The sequence below is a fragment of the Microchirus variegatus genome (assembly GCF_963457635.1).
Source record: "Microchirus variegatus genome assembly, chromosome: 17".
Lineage (NCBI taxonomy): Eukaryota > Metazoa > Chordata > Actinopteri > Pleuronectiformes > Soleidae > Microchirus > Microchirus variegatus.
This window is the reverse complement of record NC_139818.1, coordinates 13,554,200-13,579,680: the sequence shown is the minus strand read 5'-3', so window position 1 is coordinate 13,579,680 and position 25,481 is coordinate 13,554,200. Positions and strand designations below refer to the sequence as shown.

Here is a 25,481-nt window from a genome sequence, read left to right as displayed (position 1 = left end):
ATATACAGACCACATTGTCAGGTCTTTTAATGAACGTTTGGTCTGACAAACAGTCCAAAAAATATAAAACATATACATTTTTCAATATTTAAAAACAAAAATAAACAGGCACATAGTCATAATTTGGATAGTTAGTGTTTTTGCTGCAATGCAGCTTGGATATAAGGCTGCATCATGATCGATTAATATGCTGATTATTTATTCAACTTACCATTTTTCCAAGTGTCAGAAGAAGTGAAAAATGCCACTTAGGCAGACGAATTTAGCTTTTTGTTTTTCAACTTGTTTTTAAAACCCCAAATATATATTCAGTTTGCTATTATACGATCCAATCCTTGATACGATCAGTGAGAAAATAATCAATAATAATAATTTTAAAAAAAAGTTGCTGAATGAATTTCTGTCTACCAAAGTAATACATTATCTGACTATTTCTCAGTCAGCCAACAAATCATTTCAGCTCAAGTGAGCATAATGCACTACCTTGTGAAATGAGGAACAGTGGTCAAGACAGTCATTGTTGCTCTAAGGATGCCCGCCGTACTTAAACATACAAACTTGCACACACTCACCACCACAGACATGTAAATGCAGCGGAAGTGACGCCTGAAGCCACTAAGTGATGAGGCAGAGCTGGAGGCTGAAGCTCAGGAACGCAACTATGAAGGAAGGCAGTAGGAGCAAGAACAGAGGCGCATTCCTGGCGTGAGATCTCCCTATTAGTCCTGTCTCCATGGTAACCTAGGTCATCCCACCGTCCACTAATTGCTATGGTGTAATATGGTGGGTGGCTAAAGGGACGTGTAATGCCGACAGTGGTGTTGGTGCTGGGTGGGTGGGGTGTGAGATCAGGTTGGTGAGAAATGGTGGACGGCAAGGCCACTCTGCCATTTTGGCAGATGTAATTTTGTGCCATTAAAAAAAAAATCAATTGCTGGGGTAAATCCGAACAGTATATTTGACACACAAAATAATAAAGCATAACATATTTTAGAGAGCTATTAATAAAGAATGCAGAATTGCTCTGAAAATAAACTGGAAGAAAATCTGGAAACATACACAGCTAAGTGGGAGGAAATTATAGCATTTGCCGTCCTGGCCATAACAAGGTAGCTGAGTTCATTAGGCAGCTGTTTCCTTTTTGTAATTGCTGTCATTACACTGCACTGTATATTGGCACTTGTATTGACCAAAGGCTTATTTTACGGTTTTAAGACGGGTGAAAAAGCATTGCTTCCTTATTTTACTCATCCAGTAAGACGAGTTTTATGTTTATATATTACTGTTTATTGTCACATATCCACAGAGTACGACTGACGCTATTTTGCTCCTTTGTAATGCAGAACACAGACACGAAACACATCGTATACACACACACACACACACACACACACCCAAGCACATACACACACACACACACACGCACATACACACACACAGAGCATCTTAACAGGCTGTAAACTGTTCAGATTAATGGCAGCCGATTGATTGTACACGCTTCATTTCAACACCCTATGTATGGTACCTGTGAAGGCCATATAGAATCAATGCAAATCCATTAATGCAGGCAGCCAGGTGTCAGCTATGTAACAACCACTGATTTCCAGCCTATTTCCAAATAAAGTCTCTCAACAAGAGCCAACAGCCACATCCATAACGGATCTATATGGTTATTCTGTTTTGTCAAGCACACCAGCTGAGCCTTTTCAAAGCTGTAACAGTCAAAGAGTTTCGGGGGAACATCTCTCAGATCTCTTCATACTCAACAAGCTTCACAGTCTGAATGCAGCAAAGAACAGCTGTCCTCCAACTCTCAGCTCCTGCTCCACTACACTGAGTGTGCTTGTTGAGAGAAGTCTAAGCTCCCAGTGCTGGAGGAACATGCTAAATTGGTAGCCATCAAAAATCAATACCAAACATAATCAGTATGCATGTCTTGCACTGTTTGTGAAGGCTGCAGGTCCATACACACCAACTGAAGGCAGCTGTGAAGGTGTGAATGAAAAATAGATGTCTAGACCAAAAGGGCTGGTGGTTGGAAATTGGATGTATGTATCCACAAGGGTAAATATGTGTGCATGTGTGGATTTGGGTGTGTGTTTATGTATGTAAAGGATGAGATGTAAATGATGGGTCAGAATGGTTCTGGGCCTTACCTTCGCTGCAGTCATTGCCTTGGTAACCGGTGTCCGAGCAGTCGCAGATGGCCTGGTCGTTGACCACGCTGCACACCCCTCCGTTCTGGCACTGGTGGTCCGGCCCACAGCCTGCCGTTACTATGACGCCCTCCGAGCTATCCAGCATCACGAGTGACCCGTTGATGCTCACCGCCGTGATCCAGCCACGGAGGGCAGGATGTTCCCGCACCGAAGGCGAAGTGAGGCGCAAAGGTGAGGAGTGAAGGTCTGGTGTTATCCCTCCCATGTAGGTGTGGCTGAACACAGTCATGTCTCTTCTTTTGCTCTTCACTTCCGCCCAACCCTCCAGCCGTCCATCCACCTCCAAAGAGGTGTTCTTCCAGTCTCGCTTGACACGCACTGCGTGCCACCGCCCATCACTCACCGCCACACCTGACTGCAGCTCGGCCGGCTCAGCACAGAAGATGGAGAAACGCAGATGGAGGTGGCCATGGAGAAGCAGCAGCTCCAGGAAGTCACAGAAGCCCTCGTCATCCAGGTAGAGCAGCAGGCCCTCCTGGCTGTGAGTCCGCAGGCTGAAGCTCAACACACTCTCACAGCAGGCGTTCCACACTGGGAACCGTCCCCACTGGCTGGACACGCCTCCAAACTCCAGAACCTCCCCTTGGGCCTGGCCCCCCACGCTGCATAGGCACAGCCCCAGGAAGAGCAGCGGGGCTGCCGCCCAAACGCACACCGCCATCACACTCATGCACACGCTTGCTCTCTCTCTCTCACACACACACAAGAGGGGATAGAGGCTAGAGCTGGGCTGTTCCCTGTAGCCTACAGCTCATGGCGACAACTGTAGGACACTTTGAAGAACACTCTAGGTTAGGTCTGCTATCTTGGTAGTCCTTTTTATAAAGTGAGGATCCTTTGTGGTACAGTTCCAGTGAAGGAGGGGGGTCAAACAGTAGCTCCCTCTGTCTTTTTAACAAACTTGTGGCATCATTTTTGGTCTTGGCCTGGTGTCTGCAGCTTCTCTGAGGTGCACAATGTCTTTTCTCTCCATTCAGTCTTTCATTCTTCACTTCTGACATGAGATTCCAGGTGTGTGTATTTATGTGAGCATCTGTGTGAGTGCTAGATACTTGATGGATAGGATATGAACTTCATCTTTGTGCCCTAGATAGGGCCTTATCCCCTGCGCCGACAACTCCCCACAGAGTAGGTGTAGGAGTGTGTGTGTGTGTGTGTGTGTGTGTGTGTGGGGGGGGGGGGGTGTGTATGTGTGTGGATGTGTGTGCGTGTGTGGCTCACACACCGGTAATGGAGAGAAATGACACCGTCATAGCAGTATTTTCTCACCCTCCTCCCTGTCTTAGTAGGGCAAGACTAAAAGTGTGTGTGGGCAAATATGTGAGAGTGAAAGTGTGTGTGTGTGCGTGCATGTGTGCAAGAGTGAGGGTATGTGTGTTTCTCACTGCCGCGTCATCACTCTCTCCAGCGACCTACAGAGAGAACAGAGACGGCACAATCAACCAGGGTCACACACACACACACACACACACACACACACACACACACACACACACACACACACACACACAGCATACACAAGCCCAGTCTGCTATTATTCTCGAATTACTCTTTCTCGTGCATTTTACACACGCACGCGCGCACACACAAGTTAAACAGGCCCGCCTGTGAACACACTTCACACACACAATAAAGCGTTTGACTTCCACTCAGCTCACACCACTGACTTCAGATGAACACATACAGTGCAGGCACGCGCGCGCACAAACAAACAACACCTTTTCGTGCCGCAGATTTTTATTAGGGTGCCATATACCTGCCTCATTACGCACGAGCACTTACTGTTAAAATCATTCACGTTATTCTGAAATATACATCGGTAAACAACTTTCTTTCTTTTGTTTTTTTTACTTTATGTTCTTATAAATAGAGTAAATAGCAGTATACGGCGCGGGCACCTCGCGCGACCGTCTAAAATTCAGTTAGCTTCATCACAAAGAGCGGCAGCAGCGGCGCGCGCTGCGGCGAATGACTCAAACCGCCTCGCGCTTTATCGAATTAACGGCACCGTGGGCTCTTTTTTTTTTTTTACCTCTCTAACAACCGGACACGTTCGCACACACAAACACACAGACACGCAGCGACTGCAAAGCGGACTACACATCCAGCATTCTTCGCCGAGTCTGGAGCCTTTGAAAAGGTGCAAAGCGGCGGCATCACAGTTATTGATAGACGGGGTGAATGAATGCGGTTGAAATATCGATTGTCGATTTGCGGCCATACCTCCTCTCCATTTTTTCTCCTGCGACTACACCGGGGAATCATGTGTCATCGGCTGCGCTTTAGTACTTAACTACAGCTTAGCTAACCCGCAATTACTGTTTATTTATTTATTTGCTTGTTTTTAATTGATGATCCGACGTGTCAAGGTAACAGCCTCACCCCGCGGTTAATAAGACACAAATGTCCTAACACAGGCACATGAAGGCTGGGGGGAAAGCGACCTACCTCATCCTGTGGTCCCGTGGCAACAGTGCCGCGCGCGCCTCATCGATTTCCCTTCCCATTTATGAGAATGAGGACGCTGCGAGAGAGCAGCCCCGCGCCCGGTGGTAGATGGAGCCAGTGTACCGGACAGAAACAAAATTATCACAGGTTCGCCTCCAGGCGACTAGGTGCTCCTGCTCTCTCTCTCTCCTTCTCTCTATCTCTCCCTCATGTGCGCGCGCTCACTCTCTCCATCTGGCTCAATGTCTCTCTCTCTCCTCTCTCTCCGTTCTCTTGAGGAGGAAAAGGTGCAGTCTGATGCTCTCCGCGAGACTCGGCAGAGGGAGCGTCACGTGGTCAAGAGAAAGTGTGTGTGTGTGTGTAAGGGAAAGAGAGAGAGAGAGAGAGAGAGCGCGTGGAGAGAGAGATGGGGTGAGTTCTTGAGTAAGGGCGGGGCCGCGCGCTGCTGCAGCACCTTGGACAGCGCACACTCACCGCCCGCACGAATCTCAAACACAATTACCGGACGCAGAAAATAAAGCGAGAACCGGGGAAACATCCGAATGATTAAATCCGTGAGTGACAGCCGCGGTGGCCTTAACCTCTGTCGCGCTGCAGGATCAGGTGAACCGAACGCTGGGCACTGTGAACTACAGTGATGGTGAAAAGGAGAAAACATAAGATTTCTTTTATTTTTTCCCCCCTCTTCATTCTTCTCTTCTGCACAATCACACACACGTTGTTCCCTCTTTTGTTCCCACTTTGTTTGAAAACACATGCGCAATCAGGAACTTGATGGACAAAAGTATATGTTCACTACTTTTTGAGGTCGAGGACAGTGGCCCTGTATCTGAACAACCAACATTCAGAAATGCTGCTACAATGGAATGGAAAACAACAGCAGCTATATGGATCTACATGTTGAATTGATATTTTTACACAGTACTTTGTCAATATTGTTTTTAATATGGTCCAGGTTACAGTTGGTTGTTGTAATTTGTTTTTTTATGTTTTCTTAAGTTACATTGCTTTAAGCTTTTGAGCCTCCTTTAATGGCGAGTAAAATGAATTTATCAACATACAGTGATTTTTCAGACAGTGATGTCATTCTGTATTTGTTGCAACAGGTTGAGTAAAAACCCTCTCCACTCTAAAAATGCAATGTCCCACGACCTTAACCTAATCAGGCACATGTCTATGTCCATATCTCTTAGTCCTCAAATGTTCTTGTGAGAAACAAATTCCATGCAGCCATGTTTAAAAACATGCATGGGAATAATGTGTAGTCCTGAAAGATTATAGGCTGTTGTAGCAGCATTCAATGAGGTTTTCACCTCTAACCTAAAACTAAACTAAACCTTTGGCTACATACTGTTACCGATACTGCAGAAATGTACTTCCTGTATGTGTTTAGGCATGCAGGTGTCTCCTCTTTATTTGATTCTTGTGACGCACGCGCTGCTTCAGGCAGCAGGAGAATCACTGATGGGCTCCACATACTTTTTGAGCCTCACGCGTCTTAACATTCATGCAAGTTGATTAACAGTCACGCGTACAATTTCTCACACACTAGGCTTCTTTCCAGCTCTCGTCTCAGGGAAGTACTCCAGCTGTGTTGAGCCCAGCTCAGAGGTGCTGTCCCTGGATTCCCACTGCCAGCTGCTGCAGCTGCTCTTTTGCACTCGCTTCTTCTATCTGGATCTGTGTTTGTCTGTTTCTGGCTAGCAAACACATTTGCTCTACTCCTTTTACACTGCTCTGCCACTCATCTTCACTGAGTGCTGTAGTTGAAGGAGGAGGCATATAGTGAAGCTTGGAAATTGACAACCAAAGGCTGGGGCCTCTTGTGAAAAGAACAGCCCTGACCTGATTGGAGATGCCAATTCAAGACCCACACTGAAGAAATGATGAATGGGGCTGCATTCAGCTGATTTGTACAGTCGTTTCATCTTTATCTGTGAGCAGATCTTTGTAGCGTCTGTCCAGCCTTTAATGGTGCTATGAGATACAGTATTTGCGTATGCATATACTGTATTTACTCCAGCAAGGCAGACAACTGGCAGAGAGGCAGCTTATACGCACATATATCATATGACCACACAGCTGGAACACGATGGCTCAAATTGATTTGAGGTACAGATATTAAAGGCGAGGGGGGGAGGGTGGGGGGAGACCACAGAGACCAAAGCCGAACTAAAGGGAGGTTTGTGCTTGCAGCGGAGTGCATGTTTGTGTTCTTATGTGTGAAGGGAGTGTTTGAGAGGGAAGGTGTGATAACGAGACAGGGAGGAGGAGGAGTTACTATGGTAACTATCTCAACATCAGCACCTGGTTTCCCATTGGACTGACCACCACCACTCTTTAAACCCCTTCAAACTCTACTCCCCCCTCCGTCCCCTCCCCTCCCCTCTGTATTTCCCCCATTCATAGGCCAGTCTGACCTTTTGGATAAAATGGCATTATAAAATAATAACTTTCTTCCATCTCTTCCCTGCGCAATGAAAAACAAATTGGAAAATGCTGGTGCAAACGTGTTTTTCTAGCACAGAAAGAGACGGAAGATAACATTCTCATGCAGAAAATAATTATTGTAAAAAAAATAAATAGAGTTGATATGAAATGAACTACTCACATAATAATTTACCTTAAACAAAAAAGGATATATCTATTTAAGTTAAATTCATATTTCAGATCATATAAATCTTAACATTTAAGCGTGTCTGCTCAGCACACCTAATTACTGTTTACAAAAATACTACTTTAGAGGTTTTCAAACTATGCATTTCAGTGTTTTACTCTTTACAAAATGACGCATATAACACTGCACTAGATCACTGAACAAGTGATCACTGAACAAGAGCAATATTTTTTTTCACTTGTTCACTAGAAATAGTTAAACCAGTTTCATGACTCACAAAAAAGACCACACAAGATTTTCTGCAGTAATGGCATTCTTAAAATATGAACACATCTGAAAAGAAAATTGATTCTGAGAATACGATTGCCAGATTAAACCCAGTGATGTGGCTTTTTTTGAGAGCATTGCTGTTGCTCGGTAAAATTACAATAGATAAAAGCCTGTTGTTATGAGCCATAAGTAAGTAAGATTGGTCTTAAGGTAACATTATTTTATTTATTGGCTCTCTTAATGGAACTTGTTTGTTGACATACATGGGCCATATTTAGTACGTGGCTGTGCAGGTTATAAGATGTGATGCATTGTCATTCTGTTAAAGGCACATGGAAATGCATTATACCATAAGCATTTTAAACTGCTGCGACTCTCAGCCAACATTAACCATGACAGATATCGGCCGCCTCTGATTGCATTAGTCTTTTACTGAATGATGAGGCGGAGGAGCTCCATTTTGTACATTCCTCCAACCACATTTACTCTCCATCTCTTCCTCTTCTCACTTCCCCTCACCCTTCTTTTCTCTGACAGGCTGACAGCAGGCACTGACCCCTGACTCTTTGCCTACTCAGCACAGAGAAGGTCACTGTATGTGTGTGTGTGTGTGTGTGTGTGTGTGTGTGTGTGTGTGTACATGCAATATTTTCTTTATGTGTGCTTGTGTGCAAGAGCGTTTGTGCATGGGGTAAAAACGTGTCTGAACTGCCAGCAGAGAAAATATACAGCCAAAAATAAAAACTCATCTGTCAGCATCCAGTGGGTTCATGTTAGTGTGTGTGCGTGCATGTGTGTGTGTGTGTGTGTGTGTGAGTGTTTTTACGCCCATATTTTGTGCGGACAGTCAGTTTGTGCTCACTCTTTGGTGCTGAGACTGTGAGGTTTACCTAGTTTCAGCTGTGAATGGTGACAAACAGCACAGAGGGGGATGAGATCGGGAGGAGCTTTTTATGCCACGTGGAAATCAGGGGTTTTAATGAGGATTATAAATATGTACAGTATGTTGACAACTTACTGAGTCATTTTAAAACACTGAACCTACACAGCAGTGAGTGTGCACGATTATGGGAGTGTCATTTGTGAGTCACACAGACCACTGTCTGCTGTCATTCATAAAGAGAGGGTGGTGTTTGTTGTGCAAGTAAAAATGTGCGTGTATCCGTGCTTGTGCACATAAGTGAGTTAGTGCGCGTATGTTAGTGTGTTTGACAGGCAACCACCCTTTTCTAAATGAGATTAAATGGGAGGTTTGTCTCTAATCGTGTTGTAATGAGTTTCTGTGTAGCTCATACATTTACTAATTCTACTTGCCAATAGTGCAAACAGCCACGTGTGCATATGTGTGTGTGTGTGTGTGTGTGTGTGTGTGTGTGTGTGTGTGTGTGTGTGTGTGTGTGTGTGTGTGTGTGTGTGTGTGTGTGTGTGTGTGTGTGTGTGTGTGTGTGTGTGTGTGTGTGTGTGTGTCCCTGTGTGTGAGGCAGAAGAGGTCACCTCCCTGCAATCTTATACTCATTTATAACAATAGCGCTGACCTGTCCTCATCAAAGGATTGCAATTTCTAAACACAAACAGCATTAGCTCATGTGCACACACACACACATACTGATGCCTACACACATGCACTGGCAGACAAACTCTTATACACGCACACACACACATGCACCAAGAAGACCAAATGCACAGTCCATCCGTGTATGGATCCGTGTGTCATTAGATCTCTCAACAGGCATTAGCATTGATCACCTGACCAGTAGATGAAGAGTGACTGACAAGGACCACACAAAGCTAGTCTGATTGTGAACAGAAGTAGGTGGACTGAAATGGGGAGGGGTGGCAGTATCGGGAAAAAATAAGTCGAGATCTATAGTTTATTAGCCTTTGTACCACTGCTTGTGTGTGAACAGAGAGCTTCTTGTGTGTCTGTGTGCATCGGTGTGACCATAAATCTTGACCTATGAGCTGTTACAGGTTGTCATGGCAATGTGGCCACTCTCAGCCTGCGGCACTCGACGGCCTACAGTTAAGGGTCAGGGTTCAGAGCAGTTTTGTGCAGGGGAACAGCATTTCGGAGCAGATAATGAACACAGCGACCAGTAACAAGGAAAACATAGTCACCTTTTACCTTCCACCCTTGACCTTTTGCCTTGTGGCCTCAACAATGCCGTAATAACTGCACAGCATACATGGAGAACACTCCAGTGCCTTACTGCCGGAAGCCACATGCGACTCACAGAGTGAAGGAATGAAATAAAGTGGATGCACCTGCATACGTCAAAAGACATGCAGGACTGTACCGTATACGCAGTTGTGTGCTTTATGAAATACATTAAAACCAAATAATGGCTAAATTCAATTTTGCAGCTTTGGTTTTAGGGGCTGCGTTTTGCAAAGGAAGCCATGTAGCCTGTGGTTGGACATCAAAAGTGAAGCAATGTGATGCAATATCTGAAGGAAGGGACTGCTGGTATTAGATAAAGACATTATTATTTTTATTTTATTTTTTTCAAAGGCCAGATTTCAATTTTAATAAACACTGGTTGCTGTGCGGGATTGACAAAAAGAGAACAAAGTGTTGGCACACCAGTTGTTGCTCCCAGAAAAATCTCTTCATCACTGACCAGGACACGTTTCCAGCCTAAATCCCTCTTCAGGCCCTGAAATAAGAGTCTTATTACTGTGGTCACGATGACTACTATCTATAATACACCAGAAAATATTAGTGCACTTTTTGGTGTCAAAACCACACAAATACCAAACAGTGACAAGAACAAGACCTGGGTCAAGGAAGGGGTTATAGTGAATTAGTCTTGGTCTGGGTCTTGTCTGTGTGGTCCTGACGACAACACTACTAGACAAGGTCTTGATATTGTTTAGACTGGTTTATTGGAACACTTAGAGCACTTTCACATCAGCACAGCTTGGGCACGGTTCCAGTTCCCGAACCAAATTTTGGACTGGCCGTTGCAGTCACATGTAGTTTCCCAGCAGTTAGCGAAAAACACTTTGTTTTTTTCTTACAAACTGTTACGACGTCTGTGTGTGTTTTCAATGTAAAGTCAACATACTGAGGAAAATGGCTAAGGAAACGACAAACATGCAGTGGACTCTGGAAGGAATTAAATGTTTGATGGCAGTAGGCGGTCAATGCAGTCCGCCATGTTGTTTATTTCTACTCGCTTTGTAGAAATTGGAGCCAGAGCAGGAGCTGCGCAGGTGCCGGTGCTTGCTAGTGTGAAAGCACTATGATCATGGACATAAATCTGCTGCTATAATGGCCTCCTCTCTTCTTTGGGGGCGAAGGCTTGGTTTTAAAACCTGGCTGAAGGGATTTGCTTCGATTCAGTCACCGGATCATTAGGGAGGTTGAGTGCAGATGTTGGGTGTAGGGCCTGACTTGCAGTCAGTGTTCCTGGTTCATTCTAAGGGTGTTGGATCTAGTTGAAGTCAGGAGTCAAGTTTTCAGAAAGCAGAGACCCAGACGCGCACACACAATATAGTTTGTATTCATGATAAACATAAAGTGGCCCATTTGTGTGTGCAGGTGCATGTATGTGACAAAGTGAAGAGGGGTAGCACAAATTAGAAAGTGTGAACGGGGAGAGGAGAGTTTCTATGACAACGGGGGAGAATGTTCCAGGTGACTGTGAAATCGTTGAGATGCTAATTGTCCATTTTCAATCCTCCATAAAGTTTAACAGCCACTCTGCCTCCACATGTTATTCTAACTCAGTAACAGAGTATACCTCTGGGATGTACAGCTATTCCTCCACCCCCACCCCCCTCTTTTTTCATTTGTAATGACACCCCATCCTCCCTTAATCTCCTCCTCCTTTCTCCTACTGTCACTGGCAGAGAGAGGGAGACTGTGTAAATATCATAGAGGAGCTGAAGCATATGTGTGAATCTCTCATGAGGCCAACCAACACCTGATCATCAGACTGTTTTTCCATCCATCTTTCTCTCATCCCATTCCCCTCGTCCTTGCTCTCCTCCTCCCCTCCTTCTTTATGCCTGTCTCCCCTCTCCTCATTTCCTCCTGTCCAAATTCATCTCCCTCCAAGTTGTCTCTCCACCACCACCACCCCCCCCCCCCCCCCCCGCTCATTCCCCGCTGTTTATCTCTACCGCCGTTCTCTCCCAACGCAGTGCATTTAACCACTTTGTTCCCCTTTAAGATAAAGATAATTAAATCAGCAGCTAAATGAGAGAGCGCGTGCTGCTGGCGTCACCATGGTAGTGCTTTGATGTTCTATTTCAGCGTGATAGTATCAACACCAACTCATCAGTTCCAAACTGCTGTGCACGCACGCACACACTCACAAACACATACCTGTATGTATTCATGCCTTCACTCCCTATGTTCCACCTACCAAGTCCCACCTCCTCGCCCTGCACACAAAGTCAAATGTGACACACTAAACTCCTCTGTTTTATTTTTTTTGTCATCTAACCACAGCTTTCCTTACTGTTGATCTCACCCACTTCTTCCTTCTTTCCCTCCCTCTCCAGACCTCTCCATCTCCCTCTTTTCTAATCTCACACTGCTTGCTCTTCCTCTCTCTCTCTCCCCTGCCTCCTTCCTCCTGATCAGCAGGTTGCTAGGCAACTGTGCTCCATTGATCTAGAGGAGCACGATGACAAGCTCATATAACTGTCAAGAAGGCACACGTACACACACATATACACACAAACACACACTGTTATTGGAGATATCTAGTAGCACCTTTAGAATGAAGGTGTCCTCACTTATCTGATGAGGACAAGAAATGGGAAGAAGAAAGGAGGAGGGACAGAGTGATCCAAATGACAGAAGAAGAGGAGGAAGAGGAGGAGAGAACAGCTCTTTATGTCGTTTACCTCCCCTGGCTCCATTCTCAATCCCTATTTCTTCCTTCAGCTTTCCCTGTAACCCTTGCCATCCATGGAAAACAATTACCTTCCCTGGCAGCCTGGTTAAATTTCCAATCTGACCCATCACACAGTCACGGCCACAGGCCACCTCATCACCACAAGCCACATACTGGTTCCATTCCATTTATGCCTCCATGTCAGCATTTGTTACATGAACTGTTGCAATAAAAGGAAACAAAAGAGAAGCTGGTGGTAAAAGAGAGGGAGGCGGTCGGTAGGTTGTACGGTGGTAGAAGACTGTGGTGTAAAATGGATGACTTTTATTTACAGATAATGTGAATGTCAATTTGAGTTTTAACTCTTTACAGTAAAAAAAAAAAAAAATCCATATCATAATCTATATCCATTATTATTATGGTTATTGTAGGACTAACCAATAATAAACGAAATGTCCTAGTTTCAATTGCTCAAGCAAGTTAATTTAATTGTAAAGATAGCATCATTTCACCAAATAGGATTTATCTAGATTTTTAAATGATATTCATTTAGACTTTGAAGTTGTTCGAGCCACAGTCTGCAGCTTAGCAATAAAGGAAAACAGTGAACCTGGTTCAGTTCAACAGCACAAGCATACAATGATGTTCATGAAAGTAAGTGATGAAAGAATATAGTTGTCCTTTTCTGAGGGTTAAAGTGCCATTTCACTGTACACCATGACTGTTTGGGCTTTGTATGGAATAATCAGTGTAAGAATTGATGATATCTTTCATCCGGTACATTTAATCAACACCTCTGCAAGTGATACGCGATTCTGTAATCAGCCAAGTGCAGAGCATGTAATCAACCTTTAAAATCCCTGCTATGACAGTCAGTATTATTATCAGTGAATAAGGAAATGTTTCACTGATGACTAATTTGAAAAGAAGAAGAAGGACATACAAGATAATACTAGACAGCATTGTCCAAAAAAGAAGTTGTTTTAGATGTTTCTTGGGCTAAAAGATATAGGAACACATTTATGAATGTAAGCAAACCACATAATGTAGTTCCTTCCAGTACTTTATTAGTGTTATACCATTCTGCAAATTAAGCAACAAAATATGATGTGCCCTTTAGAACAACGTGTACACGCGTAACCTTACAGAGGGAAAAAATATATAAGATAAAAAAGAAAATCATGACAGTTTAATTTTATGCACTTATGTGACCACTTTATCATAAGGATTTGGGGCACAGATGCATTCACACACACAACACTTTCACTGTGTTGGTTGCAGCTCACAAATAGGGACAGATATGGCTGCTACAGTAGAGGTTAAGTTTCAGAGATAAGACCGGAGCTGTAAGATAAGAGCCTGCTCTTCAGCAGCTCGGGTCTTGCGACTTTGTGCACATGCAGAACATACAGTATAATGCAACGGAATACTAAAAATATATCCACCAAGCCTGTACTGAACATAAAGTAAATAAATGACTGTGAATGCTCCTCTCTGCATGGCTGACACACACACACGGAGAAGAGTGAATCATTTACAGAGAGACCTTGAGATGCATTAGTAAAAAGAATAAAAGAAGGATCTAAGGATCAAAAGACTTTGTCACTATAAAGAAGAGTAAAATCAGAAGTAAATATAATTAGCTGTCGGCAACCTCAGCAAGCTCGCTCTGGAAAAGAAAGATTATATCAGTCATACAGTCAGATATTCATCTTCAAGATGTCATTGGCCATCTCCTCACAGATTATTCTAATGAATCAGATCAATGAGAGGTATCTGCAGGTAAACGGTACACTGACCAATAAAGGTCAGTGTAAGATCTGTAAATGACAATTATGTAAAGCAAGAAAATAAAGTAGAATGTTATTTTCTGTGGTTACCAGAATGTAAAATGTTCTGTTTGCAGCCGCAGTGACAGACTCTCCGCTCTCCTCACATCAACTCAGTGGTCTTCACCTGTCAGGTTGACAGCACAGTTTTGTTCATCATTGTCTTCACACTGCTCACTGTCTCTGAATTCAACCCGATTGTGTATACCTGTGATATATTAATCTGTAATGAATAATCACTGTGTTTTAATAATCCTAGAATGAGAGCCTTTGTATAGGAGTCTACAGATGTAGTAACACTTGTATTTTTTTTAAAGAGGGCAAGAACGGACAGAGCAAACATTATCTGTCGAGAGGGCCTTCCTTGCCTTCCTTTTATGTTACCTGTAGGCTACCATAGATTCCTAAGACACGCTCAGAGGGCCCACTAAATCCTACACACTAAACCACTAAGATCAGAAAAGGAATAAAACGGAGCGAGAAAGAACACTTAAATGAATCCCCAGTTTCCTACACCTCTTCATCTTAGTTCTCCTCCCCCACTCCAGTACACACTCTGACTTCAGCACAGACTCTGGCAGCTTTTTTTCTGGCTGTTCTCCAGCAATTATCTGGTTGGTTCCACTCTGACGCAACTCAGACTCTACTCATCTTTTTCTTCGTCATCAGCCCCTGCTTTCTCGGTAAAAAAAAAAAGCGAGGCTCCCTCTCTGACATCAACTCCTACTCATCTCCAGCGTGAGCACCGGTTACAGCTTTGCTCATATTTGTCTCTGGCATCGGGTAAATCTCAGCTCCGTTTCTTCAGCAGCTCTTCAACCAGATTGGCACCAGCACCAACTGATTCAGCTATGATTCGGCTTTGGCCCTGATTCCATTTTGACTCCGTGCCAGCTGTGGCTCAGACTCATTTGAATAGTAGGCAGCACTTTTCAGGGTCACTTTTTAACCACAATAGGAGCAGAGCCCTACAGATGCTAGTGTTGGTCTGCCAGTCCATCCCTTTGGTCAGGCAACAATATTTCAACATCCGCTTGATAGTTTTCAGTATAACTTCAAAATAATGTAAATATTAACATTTGTATTGTTAATGTGAGCTTGTTAGTGCCTTAGATATAGCAGTTTTGTCACAGAATCACCAGCGTTACATCCCCAGGTTTTGGGATTAGTGGCACACAATAGTCCACCCATCCACTGTCTACCACTCTATCCTCCACACGAGGGTCACGGTCGTACACAATAGTTCTACAAGGAAATATTCTTACATTTGCAGGCTGACATAGCATGAGAGTGTGCAATTAAGAAGCAAAGCTCACTGTATAAACACAAACACCGGTGGTGTCTTAAGGATTACTTCCCTATGGATATGTTTCCACTGCAACAAAATCTTAATTAGTTCAGTTTAACAAACTTTTTTGTTTATTTGTTTGCTACCAAATCACAAAATATGCAGTCTTAAGGCACTTAACGTTGAAATTCAAGTTCTTATCATATAAAACGAAACCAAAAATCAGCCAGTCACCAGTGTGACTGTAATTATAATCATTTCTTTGTAACCACAGTAGCCATTTCTCTCAATATTATAGGTAACTTTAGCTTAAATTACAGCTGTGGAGAAGGAAAAAGGCAGGTATATTATACCCACCTCTTATTTTTGAAGCAGGGCAGAAAGGTTTTAATCGTTGTATTTTAAATTTCAAATGAACAAATATCCAAGCTTTTTATTCTCATGTTTTACAAAATAGAATCTACCCAAACTTGTATCCTAGAGTTTATTTGCATTTTCCCACCATAAAGTCCTAATTTTTTCATTCCACATAGACCACAGGTCACTGCAATTTGTGCTGTGACCTGGATAATCCAAAAGCCTGATCATTCTCCTATAATACTTCATGGTTTTCACTCATACATACTGATAAGGTTACTTTGGTTAAGCTTGAAGAGGCTTTAGAGTATTAGCTTCCATTACTGTGACTGGACTTAAGCCTGATTTAAGGTGAAATATCTCATATCCCTTCAGTGATGTCAGTTCTGAGTGAGAAATATGCATCTTTGTGCCTAATCACCCGAGACATGGAGAGAGAAACTTTGGATGATTGCGTACTTAATAAATATTTGTTGAAGGATAAAATAAACCCAATTTAGAAAAAAACCCATTAAATTAGATATCAAACTTTGACTTATGTTGAGTCCATTTAACTTATACTTCAGTCACAGTATTGTCAGCATCTCAGTTAAAAGACAAGACAAGTAACTACATTTAATTTATTTATTTGCAGAAAACAGTCAATTTCTGATTATACGCATGAACTAAAGCCTCTATCGTCACATGGATACCAAATGTGAGGCATCTGTAGCCAATAAAACAAATTAGAATACAGCATTTGTCACAAAATTCACTCCTATTATAACATATAAAAAAAAGACAGAATAATATTAGAAATGTGTCACCGCTTGCGTTCTTCCAACATTTCTTTACACTGTTAGTGTGAAAACCAAACAGATAATACTGACTCGCTAATATTGTCCTACTGTATCTTACAGGCATTTGCATTACCATTATAAGTTGTTATTTAAGAATGCAGTCACGTTTTTTTTTTTGTGCGAGTGCAGCATCCGTGATAAATGCGGCTGCTTTCACAAAGCCTGTTTGTGAGCCTCCTGAGAGAAATCTCTGGAGTCATATGAGCAGTTCAGGATCAAACAGTCTGAGCCCAAAATGGCCCACTCTGCTCAGCTCTCCACACGTAGTGGACCTTTATGGCTCAGCTGGCCAATTCTTCACCATAGCTGCTGAGACTGACTCACAGGTTCAAGAGCTTTTTTGTGTGTGTGTAGCTGGAATGAGTCAATATGACCTTTTAGATGGGTTTTGTATAGACCTCACTTGCTGCAAAAGAACAACTAACTCCTAGGGGTTAGTAAGATGAACCTGCAGGTGGCTGACGGGTAAAAAGGAAGTTCCACCAGCTGAGGAAATCTCTTTTTCAAAGCTTAAGTCTAAATAGCAGGTCAGAGAGGAAGAGATCTTGCAAACAGTTTGTATGGGCAGACTCAAAAGAAAAGCCAAGCCACTATATGAGCACTAACGGGGAATGAATTGACTGAAGTTGTATAGTGTCGACTAGAACCACTCAAATAGCCTTCAATCTTTGAATGACAAAAACTCAAAAGAAGTCCTTAATGTTGAGCGCTCCATTTACTGATGCAGCGGTGTTAAAGGGAATGAGGGCTCACAAAAAACACCCACAAGATAATCCACTCAGAGCAGACACTATTGGCAAACAGGGATAACCCATTTTAGAACAACACTGCAGCAGTTTATTATTTTACTCTCATAAGGTTGGGGAGTTGCAATACTCTCTGGACACAGTTGAGTGTTAAGTTAATTTGACACTCTAAATTGACCATAGATGTGAATGTGAGAATGAGTGGTTGTTCGTCTGTCTGTGTTTGCTCTGTGATGGATTGGTGACCCGTCCAGGGTGGCGGGTAGCCTTTTACCATATGTCTTTTGGGATCAGCTCCAGCTCCCTGTGACCCTCATGTGGAAGACAAAGCAGTATAAAATGATAAAGGCAGCTGGCGGATTCAAAAATGACAAATGTAAAAACAAGTGGTGGAATTTAGCAGAGGCTGACATATCCTGAATTTTACTTTGCAATATGGATTAAACCCTTTCCCCTCAGTGCAACTTAAAGGTCCATTGTGTATGATTTAGTGGGAACAATAAACAGAAATTGAGTACAGTAATTCTAATTATATTTTTTCACCTTTGCTTTCATTTTACATGAACAATGTGCAATTATAAATAAACGCATTACAGTTATCTACATTTTGTCATCCCTGGGCAGTTAAAACAGAATATTGAACAACTTCAATAATTACAACATCACAACACATTACCACAATACATACAAGTTCACTTAATACAATGTCGATTTGTAATCGCAGACAGGGCCAGTGGAAGCTAGTAGAAAAGTTGCATAATGCGACCAACTTAATATCTTTGGCCTCAGGCTCTCCATCCTAGAGCCAGTGTTTGATTTTCCCATTCTGGGCTAATGTACAAACGTGATGATACAAAATGGTGGACTCCATGGGGGAGGACCCACTGTGATAGCCTTCTCTACTTCCTCCACTTTACAGTGCCACTTGGATTAGATTTCCTATTAACATTGCTATTTATGGAAAGTCATAAAAATGGTGTGCATCAGTAGATTGTTTTTGGAGAATATTTTGTGTTTGATTTCTGGCAAAATATCCAGTGTATACAACACGTTTGTGTTTGTGTGTCAGGTCAATGGAAGTGCCTCCTTAAATGCCCAGTGAGATGCTGTACATCGAACATTTGTATAGATGAAAGGATGCCAATACAAATGAGAAAACTACACAGAGGAATTCTGAAGTGAAGCTTTATCTTGGTCACCTCTCTATTGAATAAATAGAAGAGTTGGCAGAAGGAGAAAAATAAGTTTTAGTAAGGGCTCTGGCATTGGAGAAGGTACATAAAGTGAGGTGGAGCGCGGGGGAAAAGAAATGGAAAATGAAAGTATGCGCTTGCCAGGGAGGAAGAGGGCCTATGAGAATAAAATGAATCTAATGGAACAGAGTAGAGATCTGGGAGAGAAAACACAGATGGAGAAAGTAGCGAGAGCTAAGCCACCTGTACATCAGCATGAGCGAAGGGTTTTCAGATTCATGACTTGTTTGATTTTGTTTATTGTGCTGATACAGCAACTCTCGTGACTGCATCGGGACCAAAGATAGATTCAACTTGAAGTTTTGAAGTCATTTAATTGTGCGTGTGTGGTTCATATTAGAATTGAAATCCACAGACTTCCTGTAAATTCCTTAAGCATCATATTCACTTTGCGTTATCTCCATATTTACTGCAACATCTTTGCTTACCGTCTTCGGAACAAGAGTTAACAAGTTTGCTGAATACACATAGCTAATGGACAAATACTGCATGAGCAGAGCAAATTAAACATTTTTATTCATTATGAAGACAAACAGGCAAACAGTTTAGATTTCCCCTACATGTCTGCGTTGTTTGTCTTTCTAATAAACTGTATGTCAGAAAGAGTGGGAAACGACACAGTACAAGAGTTTTAAAGACTATGCTGTGTAAACAGTGACTGTGGGACAGCTGGCACAAGCTTGTTGTAGTGTTGATGCACATATGTATGAGATAACAATCATATGTACATTAGAGTTAGGTTATTTGAAGTGAGATTTAGCTTTGTTGCTCACACCAGTGTGTATATACTTGTGTGTATATCTAGAGGCTCATCGTTCATTTAAATTGCTCATTATTTCCAATATAGTGAATAAGAAACTAACCCTAAACATGCTTAAAATCCTTAATTGGAAATGGTGGAAGGCAAGAACAATATGTGTTTGTGCTGTTGGCTTCTGGTTTCATAAGCTGTGAAAGAGAACTGTATATATGTCACACCTCTGCACCGAAGAACTGACCGTCTGCTGTCTAAGTGACCAGTGTCCACTGCAGCAGGTCAGGTTTGGATGTGTCAAACGATGGTACATTCATGGCAGATGTGTCCTCAGCATCATTTTCCAGTCGAGCTGCGGATTTCAGCCACACATCGGCCTCAGCTCTCCTCTCGGAGGCAGGAGAACGAGGATGGCTGCTGCTCACGGAGCTGACATTACAGGCCAGACTGTTGCTGTCCACTTCATTTGGATCAGAATCGGTGTTCACTGCACGGCATTAATGAAGGGCTTGTTATTTGGGAGAACACACAGTGATATACTGTGCGGTGGGGAAACAGAAACTCAGCACCCCCTGGTGTCAGGATGGAAACCCATATCCCCGGCGTTATCTGTCCTAAACACAAAAACACAATTAGACATTCACTGAAAGTCAATTAATAGCGGCATATCAAAGGTAGCCTACACGAAGATATGGGAGCTTAGGTTAATTAAAACATAATTTAGCTCATTAGGAGAAAAGCTGTAAATGAGGCTTTTACTGGCTCAAATTCTTAGTGGCTGGAAAGAACATGTGTGGCTTCCCTGGTTTAAACTGAATTCTTTTTTCAGACCTGTGGCTCTGTGGAGGTGTGACAGACTAATGTTTTTAAAATATATGTACATTTAAATGATAGAATACTGCACAGCAACAGACCTTAAGAGACACAGCCAGTCGTGTGACACAATTGCACATGCTTTACCCATCATCTCAGGTTTGCTGTCTCAGTGGACTGTTTTAAAACAGTTGAAAAGACCCACTTGTTTAAACAAGCATTTGGTTAACCATCTGTGCCGACATACACTTTCTTTTATCTCCTGTTATTATGTTTTTAATGGACTTTGGTATACCTCCATCATGTTTAATGTGTGCTTTTGTATTATATCCTGCCACTGTAAATCTCTTTGTGGCTGTTTTGTATGTGAAAGGCACTATAAAAGCATTTTGTGCCATATGGATATATACACACGGACAAGAGCCTGTATGGTGGGGCTCCATGCCTTGTCCTTTTTTGTGATCATGCCCTTTGATCATTATGTATGTAATCAACAATAGCTATGATTCAGTTTTTATGAAATTGCTCTTCTTTATAAAGATAAAATAAAAAATTGTTTTTTAAAGGAATACAAATTAACCTTGCCAGAAACCGAACCTTTAACAAACGTTTATCAAAAAAATATGTGTTACACAACAATATACTAAGAGCTTTATACTGAAAGTTGACCACCGGAAGTGCCCGTGCTTACGCAGTCATGATGACTTCACACTTTCATAGTAGAACGCGTTCGCTCTAAATCATCGTACTTTCATTGGCTTCGACGGTTAACACCACCTTGCACTGTTATATGTGTAAACATGGATATTTATATTTGAGTATAATGTGACGAAAGTGTCACAACAGTCAGAACGCGACCGCTGACTCGTCGCCGTCCTTAAAGCGCTTCTCCCGTTAGCTCAAATTGCCGTCATGTGGGTCTTCGGCTACGGCTCTCTGATATGGAAAGTTGACTTTCCTTTCGAGGAGAAGAAAGTGGGCTACATTAAAGGCTTCAGTCGTCGGTTCTGGCAGGGAAGCACCGACCACCGTGGTGTACCGGGCAAGGTGAGTGCACCTGCGCCTGTACGTGTCATTACATGTTTTAAACGAGTCCTAGATACTTAAAGATTAATTAGTCCACGTGCAGGAAGATTAGCTCGTCACGTGTTTTTAACCACATTGAGCCTCTTATTTTGATGTGATTATTAATTTTTTTTCTATCATTCCCATTACTGACAATTTACAAAATAGTAATATCGTTACACACTAATGCTGAATTACTACTCCATTACTTCTTCTTTCAGCTTTACAGACTGTATACTAAATGAATGGTTATATAACACGTAATGCATGTTATTACTTTATCACCAAGTAATAAGTAATATGTTTATCCTTTATAAGATTGATACATCAAGTACTTTCTGAGTAACTTGCCCTGGACTGATTTTGTATGTATCTCAGTATTTTCATGTATTTTTTAGATTCATCTCATCTTTCTGTATTTGTTTTTAGTTTGTCTTATTTGCCTTAACCCTTTGCCTTCAAGCTCATTGGCTTAGCTCCTGTTGTTTCAATATGCTTAACAAGGAAATTATATGTCTTCACTTATCTTGACAATGTCTAATCTGTAGTTAGTTTTACAGTATAACTATTTCCATATGTTTTTCTAGGGTGATCTGTTTGGCTGTTAGTGTTTTGCCTGTGTTTTTAAGTGATTCTGTTCCTCTGTTTTTACAGCCTGGCCGTGTTGTAACACTTGTGGAGGATCCTGAGGTAGGACATTAAATTCATTCATTCATTCATTCATTCATTCATTTTCTACCACTTTATCCTCCACATGAAGGTGGTAAGGGGGGAGCTGCAACTAAATTATTTTTTATCTTGTGATTATTTTCTTTCCTAATCTTCTAGCACAAATTGATTGGGTGTGTTGTTTGTTTTTTTTAGCTCCACCATAAATATATTCAGTTTACAATTATATAAAACAAAGAAAATCTACGACCAGTCCATTTTTGGGTGGCAAGGGTAGTTTTATTCATCAGTTTTTTAAAGAAATGGAATGACTAAATGAGCAGTGTTTTTTATGTATTTTGTTTCACTGCAGCCCATGCAAATCTTCTTGTAGTGTTTCTTTAACTACTGTAAGTTTCTTTAAGTAAACAACCATTTTACACAGGATTAAAACCAGTCTGACCAGACTGAATAAGTAAAACTAGAATTCTCACTAGTGCGGTGCGGTGCAGGCACCTAATAACTGAGTCACAGAGTTAAGGCCACATTAAGCCCAATTTATACTCCTGCGTAAAGTGCTCTGCGTAGCTACGCAGAGTCCTCTGCGTCGACGCAGAACCTGTCGAAGAGCCTCTGCGTCGTCTCCGGGTGCACGGAATATTTTTTAAGTGTCCGTCACTCCGTCAAGGGACTACGGAGACGGCAAGAGCTGCGATTGGTCCTCAGGACAGGCCGAGCTAAGCTGCTCTGTGCCGGCTCTCAGTGCGCTCCGGGCGTCCTGACAGAGGCGGAGCTGATCCCCGCCGATAACAGTCTTTCTCTCTCTTTCTTTCTCGGACGCCATTGCTCACTGTAGCCAGAAGCACAACAACCTTGCGCAGCGACCCCTACTGATCGGGCGGGAAATTGCAGCGAGTGTCCGTCACCACGACGCAGAAGTATAAATGCTCGAGGCGTCTCCGTGGTGACGCAGACGGATAACGCATACGCAGTCGGAGAAGTATAATGTGGCCTTTATACTTCTCCGACTGCGTATGCGTTATCCGTCTGCATCTCGCTGCAATTTCCCGCCCGATCAGTAGGGGTCGCTGCGCAAGGTTGTTGTGCTTCTGGCTACAGTGAGCAATGGCGTCCGAGAAAGAAAGAGAGAGAAAGACTGTTGTTGTTGAAAAAGTGGCCGTTTCTCACTTTTCTGTGTCACGGAACGCAGTTTTAAGATAATTTGAGGCGAGAAATTGGCCATTTAGAGTCTAAACATGTGCTGTGTGTGTTAAGATATGACGTATTTATAGTTCGGCAGCGGCGTTATCGGCGGGGATCAGCTCCGCCTCTGTCAGGACGCCCGGAGCGCACTGAGAGCCGGCACAGAGCAGCTTAGCTCGGCCTGTCCTGAGGACCAATCGCAGCTCTTGCCGTCTCCGTAGTCCCTTGACGGAGTGACGGACACTAAAAAATATTCCGTGCACCCGGAGACGACGCAGAGGCTCTTCGACAGGTTCTGCGTCGACGCAGAGGACTCTGCGTAGCTACGCAGAGCACTTTACGCAGGAGTATAAATTGGAAGCAGGAATAACACAATTATTTTCACTTTCAGTTATTGCGATGATTCATTTCTTAATTCAATTATTGATTTTTAATGTCATAGTAAAAAAAATGCACAGTCACAGTTTTTTTTTTTTACAGGCATGTGTTTGGGGTGTTGCCTATAAGCTGCCGACAGGCCAAGAGCAAGAAGTAAAGAACTACCTCGACTACCGAGAAAAAGGTGGTTACCAGGTCATCACAGTGACCTTTCACCCCCGTCCACCTCTCTCACCGCCCCCCGACCAGACTCTGCTCTACATCGGCTCCCAGGACAATCCGGACTACCTTGGTCCCGCCCCACTGGAGGAGATAGCCAAGCAGATCGTGAACTCTGCGGGTCCAAGTGGACAAAATTCAGAATATCTTTTTCAGCTGGCTGATGCTGTGAGGACAGTTTTGCCCGAGGACTCGGACAATCACCTGTTTTCTCTGGAGGCTTTAGTGAGAAAAAGGCTACAAAATGGGCAGAAACACATAATCAAACAATGATCAAACTAATCTATTTTGATCACAGATATAGACAGCTGGATTGGGCAAATAATCTCAGGGTTTAGGATATACATGGGCCAGATGTGGAACTCTGTTTTCATACACTGCAAAGAAAATATGATTACGCTGCAAGTAATGTAATAAATTAAACTGAAAGATGTTTCAAAATGAGGCACCCCATTCATAATACCTATTAAAGGTCAAATGTTTTGGATCAGTACATGTTGTACATTTGGTTTTTCATGCATTTAAAAACACTGCATTACTATAACAAGCACACAAAGCCTAGTTTGATTTTCTTTAATAAAAAACAAACAACAAAATATGTATTTAATTTTTTATTATAATATAATCATAATTTTTAATCTAATATAAGCCCCTGAAATTTTGGACTATGGTGTTATTAACTATTCATGACAATATAATTAACTGTGGTAATAAAAAAATAATCTTTACTCACAGGAGGAAACACAAAAGAGCACAAATTTAAAGAAATAAGAAAGAGACATACAAGAATGTATTCATGTTGTGAATACAATCACCTTGTTGATTCCACACTGTACTTACCTTGTCTCAGTGTACCTCGCTGCTGTTCCAGCATCGGCGATCAGCTACTTCTCATTCTGTCTGCTCATGTCTCAGCACAGTGAACATATCAAAGTCAACTGCACTGCATCAGAACAAAATCAACATGCTGGATAAATGTGGAGACAGGAATTCCTGTCACACACACCCACACATACACAGAAAGAGAAATGACAATATAAGAATTTCCCCAAAAAAAACATGTAATATATGTATGATGATGTGTGTATGAGTTGGCAACAACAATTGCATTTGTCCCTGCAGCTCATCTAGTTGAACAGGTTTCCAGTTGAAACTGAAGACCGTCTTGACTTTGTCATCGCTGGCTTGAAAGATTGTATACTGTGTTTATGAGTTGGGTTTGATGAGACAAAGGTGTCTCTATAGTGCAGATTCATAACGTGCATTCAAGGCACTTTATATGGTACAGTTATGACAGAGAAATGCAACAGGAACACAATGAGCACGTTATGCACTTAACAGGAAGCAATCTCTGACAGAATCAGACTCAGAGTGTATGACCATCTGCCTCTACCAGTTGGGGTAGGAGAGAGGAAAATAGAGAAAGGAGAGCATTTAAAAAATCAATAATAGCAATTATCATCATCATCGGTCCACGGCGTCATGCACATGCCCCGATGTGGCACGTACTGAACAATGTCAACAACAAAGGAGTGTGCAGAAATAACCAGACGTATGCTTCTGGAGTTCATCCCTGCATTCTTCATATGCACGTCAGACCTCTTTTTGTTTAAACAAACTGTAGAAACAAATCTGAGCTTTCTTTGTTTGTGTGTGTTTGTGTTGGAACACACATTGGCAACATA

At 42.4% G+C, this 25,481-nt stretch overlaps 2 protein-coding genes across 2 annotated transcripts in view; one reads left to right on the top strand and one right to left on the bottom strand.

The window, feature by feature from the left end:
- Window positions 1–2,889, bottom strand: part of nrxn1a (neurexin 1a) — a gene marked incomplete at both ends in the record, with an annotated part of 52,768 nt that extends 49,879 nt beyond the window's left edge. Inside the window, one exon of the mRNA XM_083904306.1 lies at window positions 2,157–2,889. Within this exon, the coding sequence (XP_083760432.1) occupies window positions 2,157–2,889 (733 nt within the window). The remainder of the gene's footprint in view (window positions 1–2,156) is intronic.
- An 18,306-nt stretch (window positions 2,890–21,195) lies between these two features.
- chac2 (ChaC, cation transport regulator homolog 2 (E. coli)) lies at window positions 21,196–24,069 on the top strand (the record flags this gene model as incomplete). Its single annotated transcript, XM_083903668.1, has 3 exons — window positions 21,196–21,330; window positions 22,003–22,038; window positions 23,680–24,069. 3 exons carry the CDS (start codon window positions 21,196–21,198, stop codon window positions 24,067–24,069), a joined length of 561 nt encoding a protein of 186 aa, XP_083759794.1.
- Between the last annotated feature and the right edge of the window lie 1,412 nt (window positions 24,070–25,481).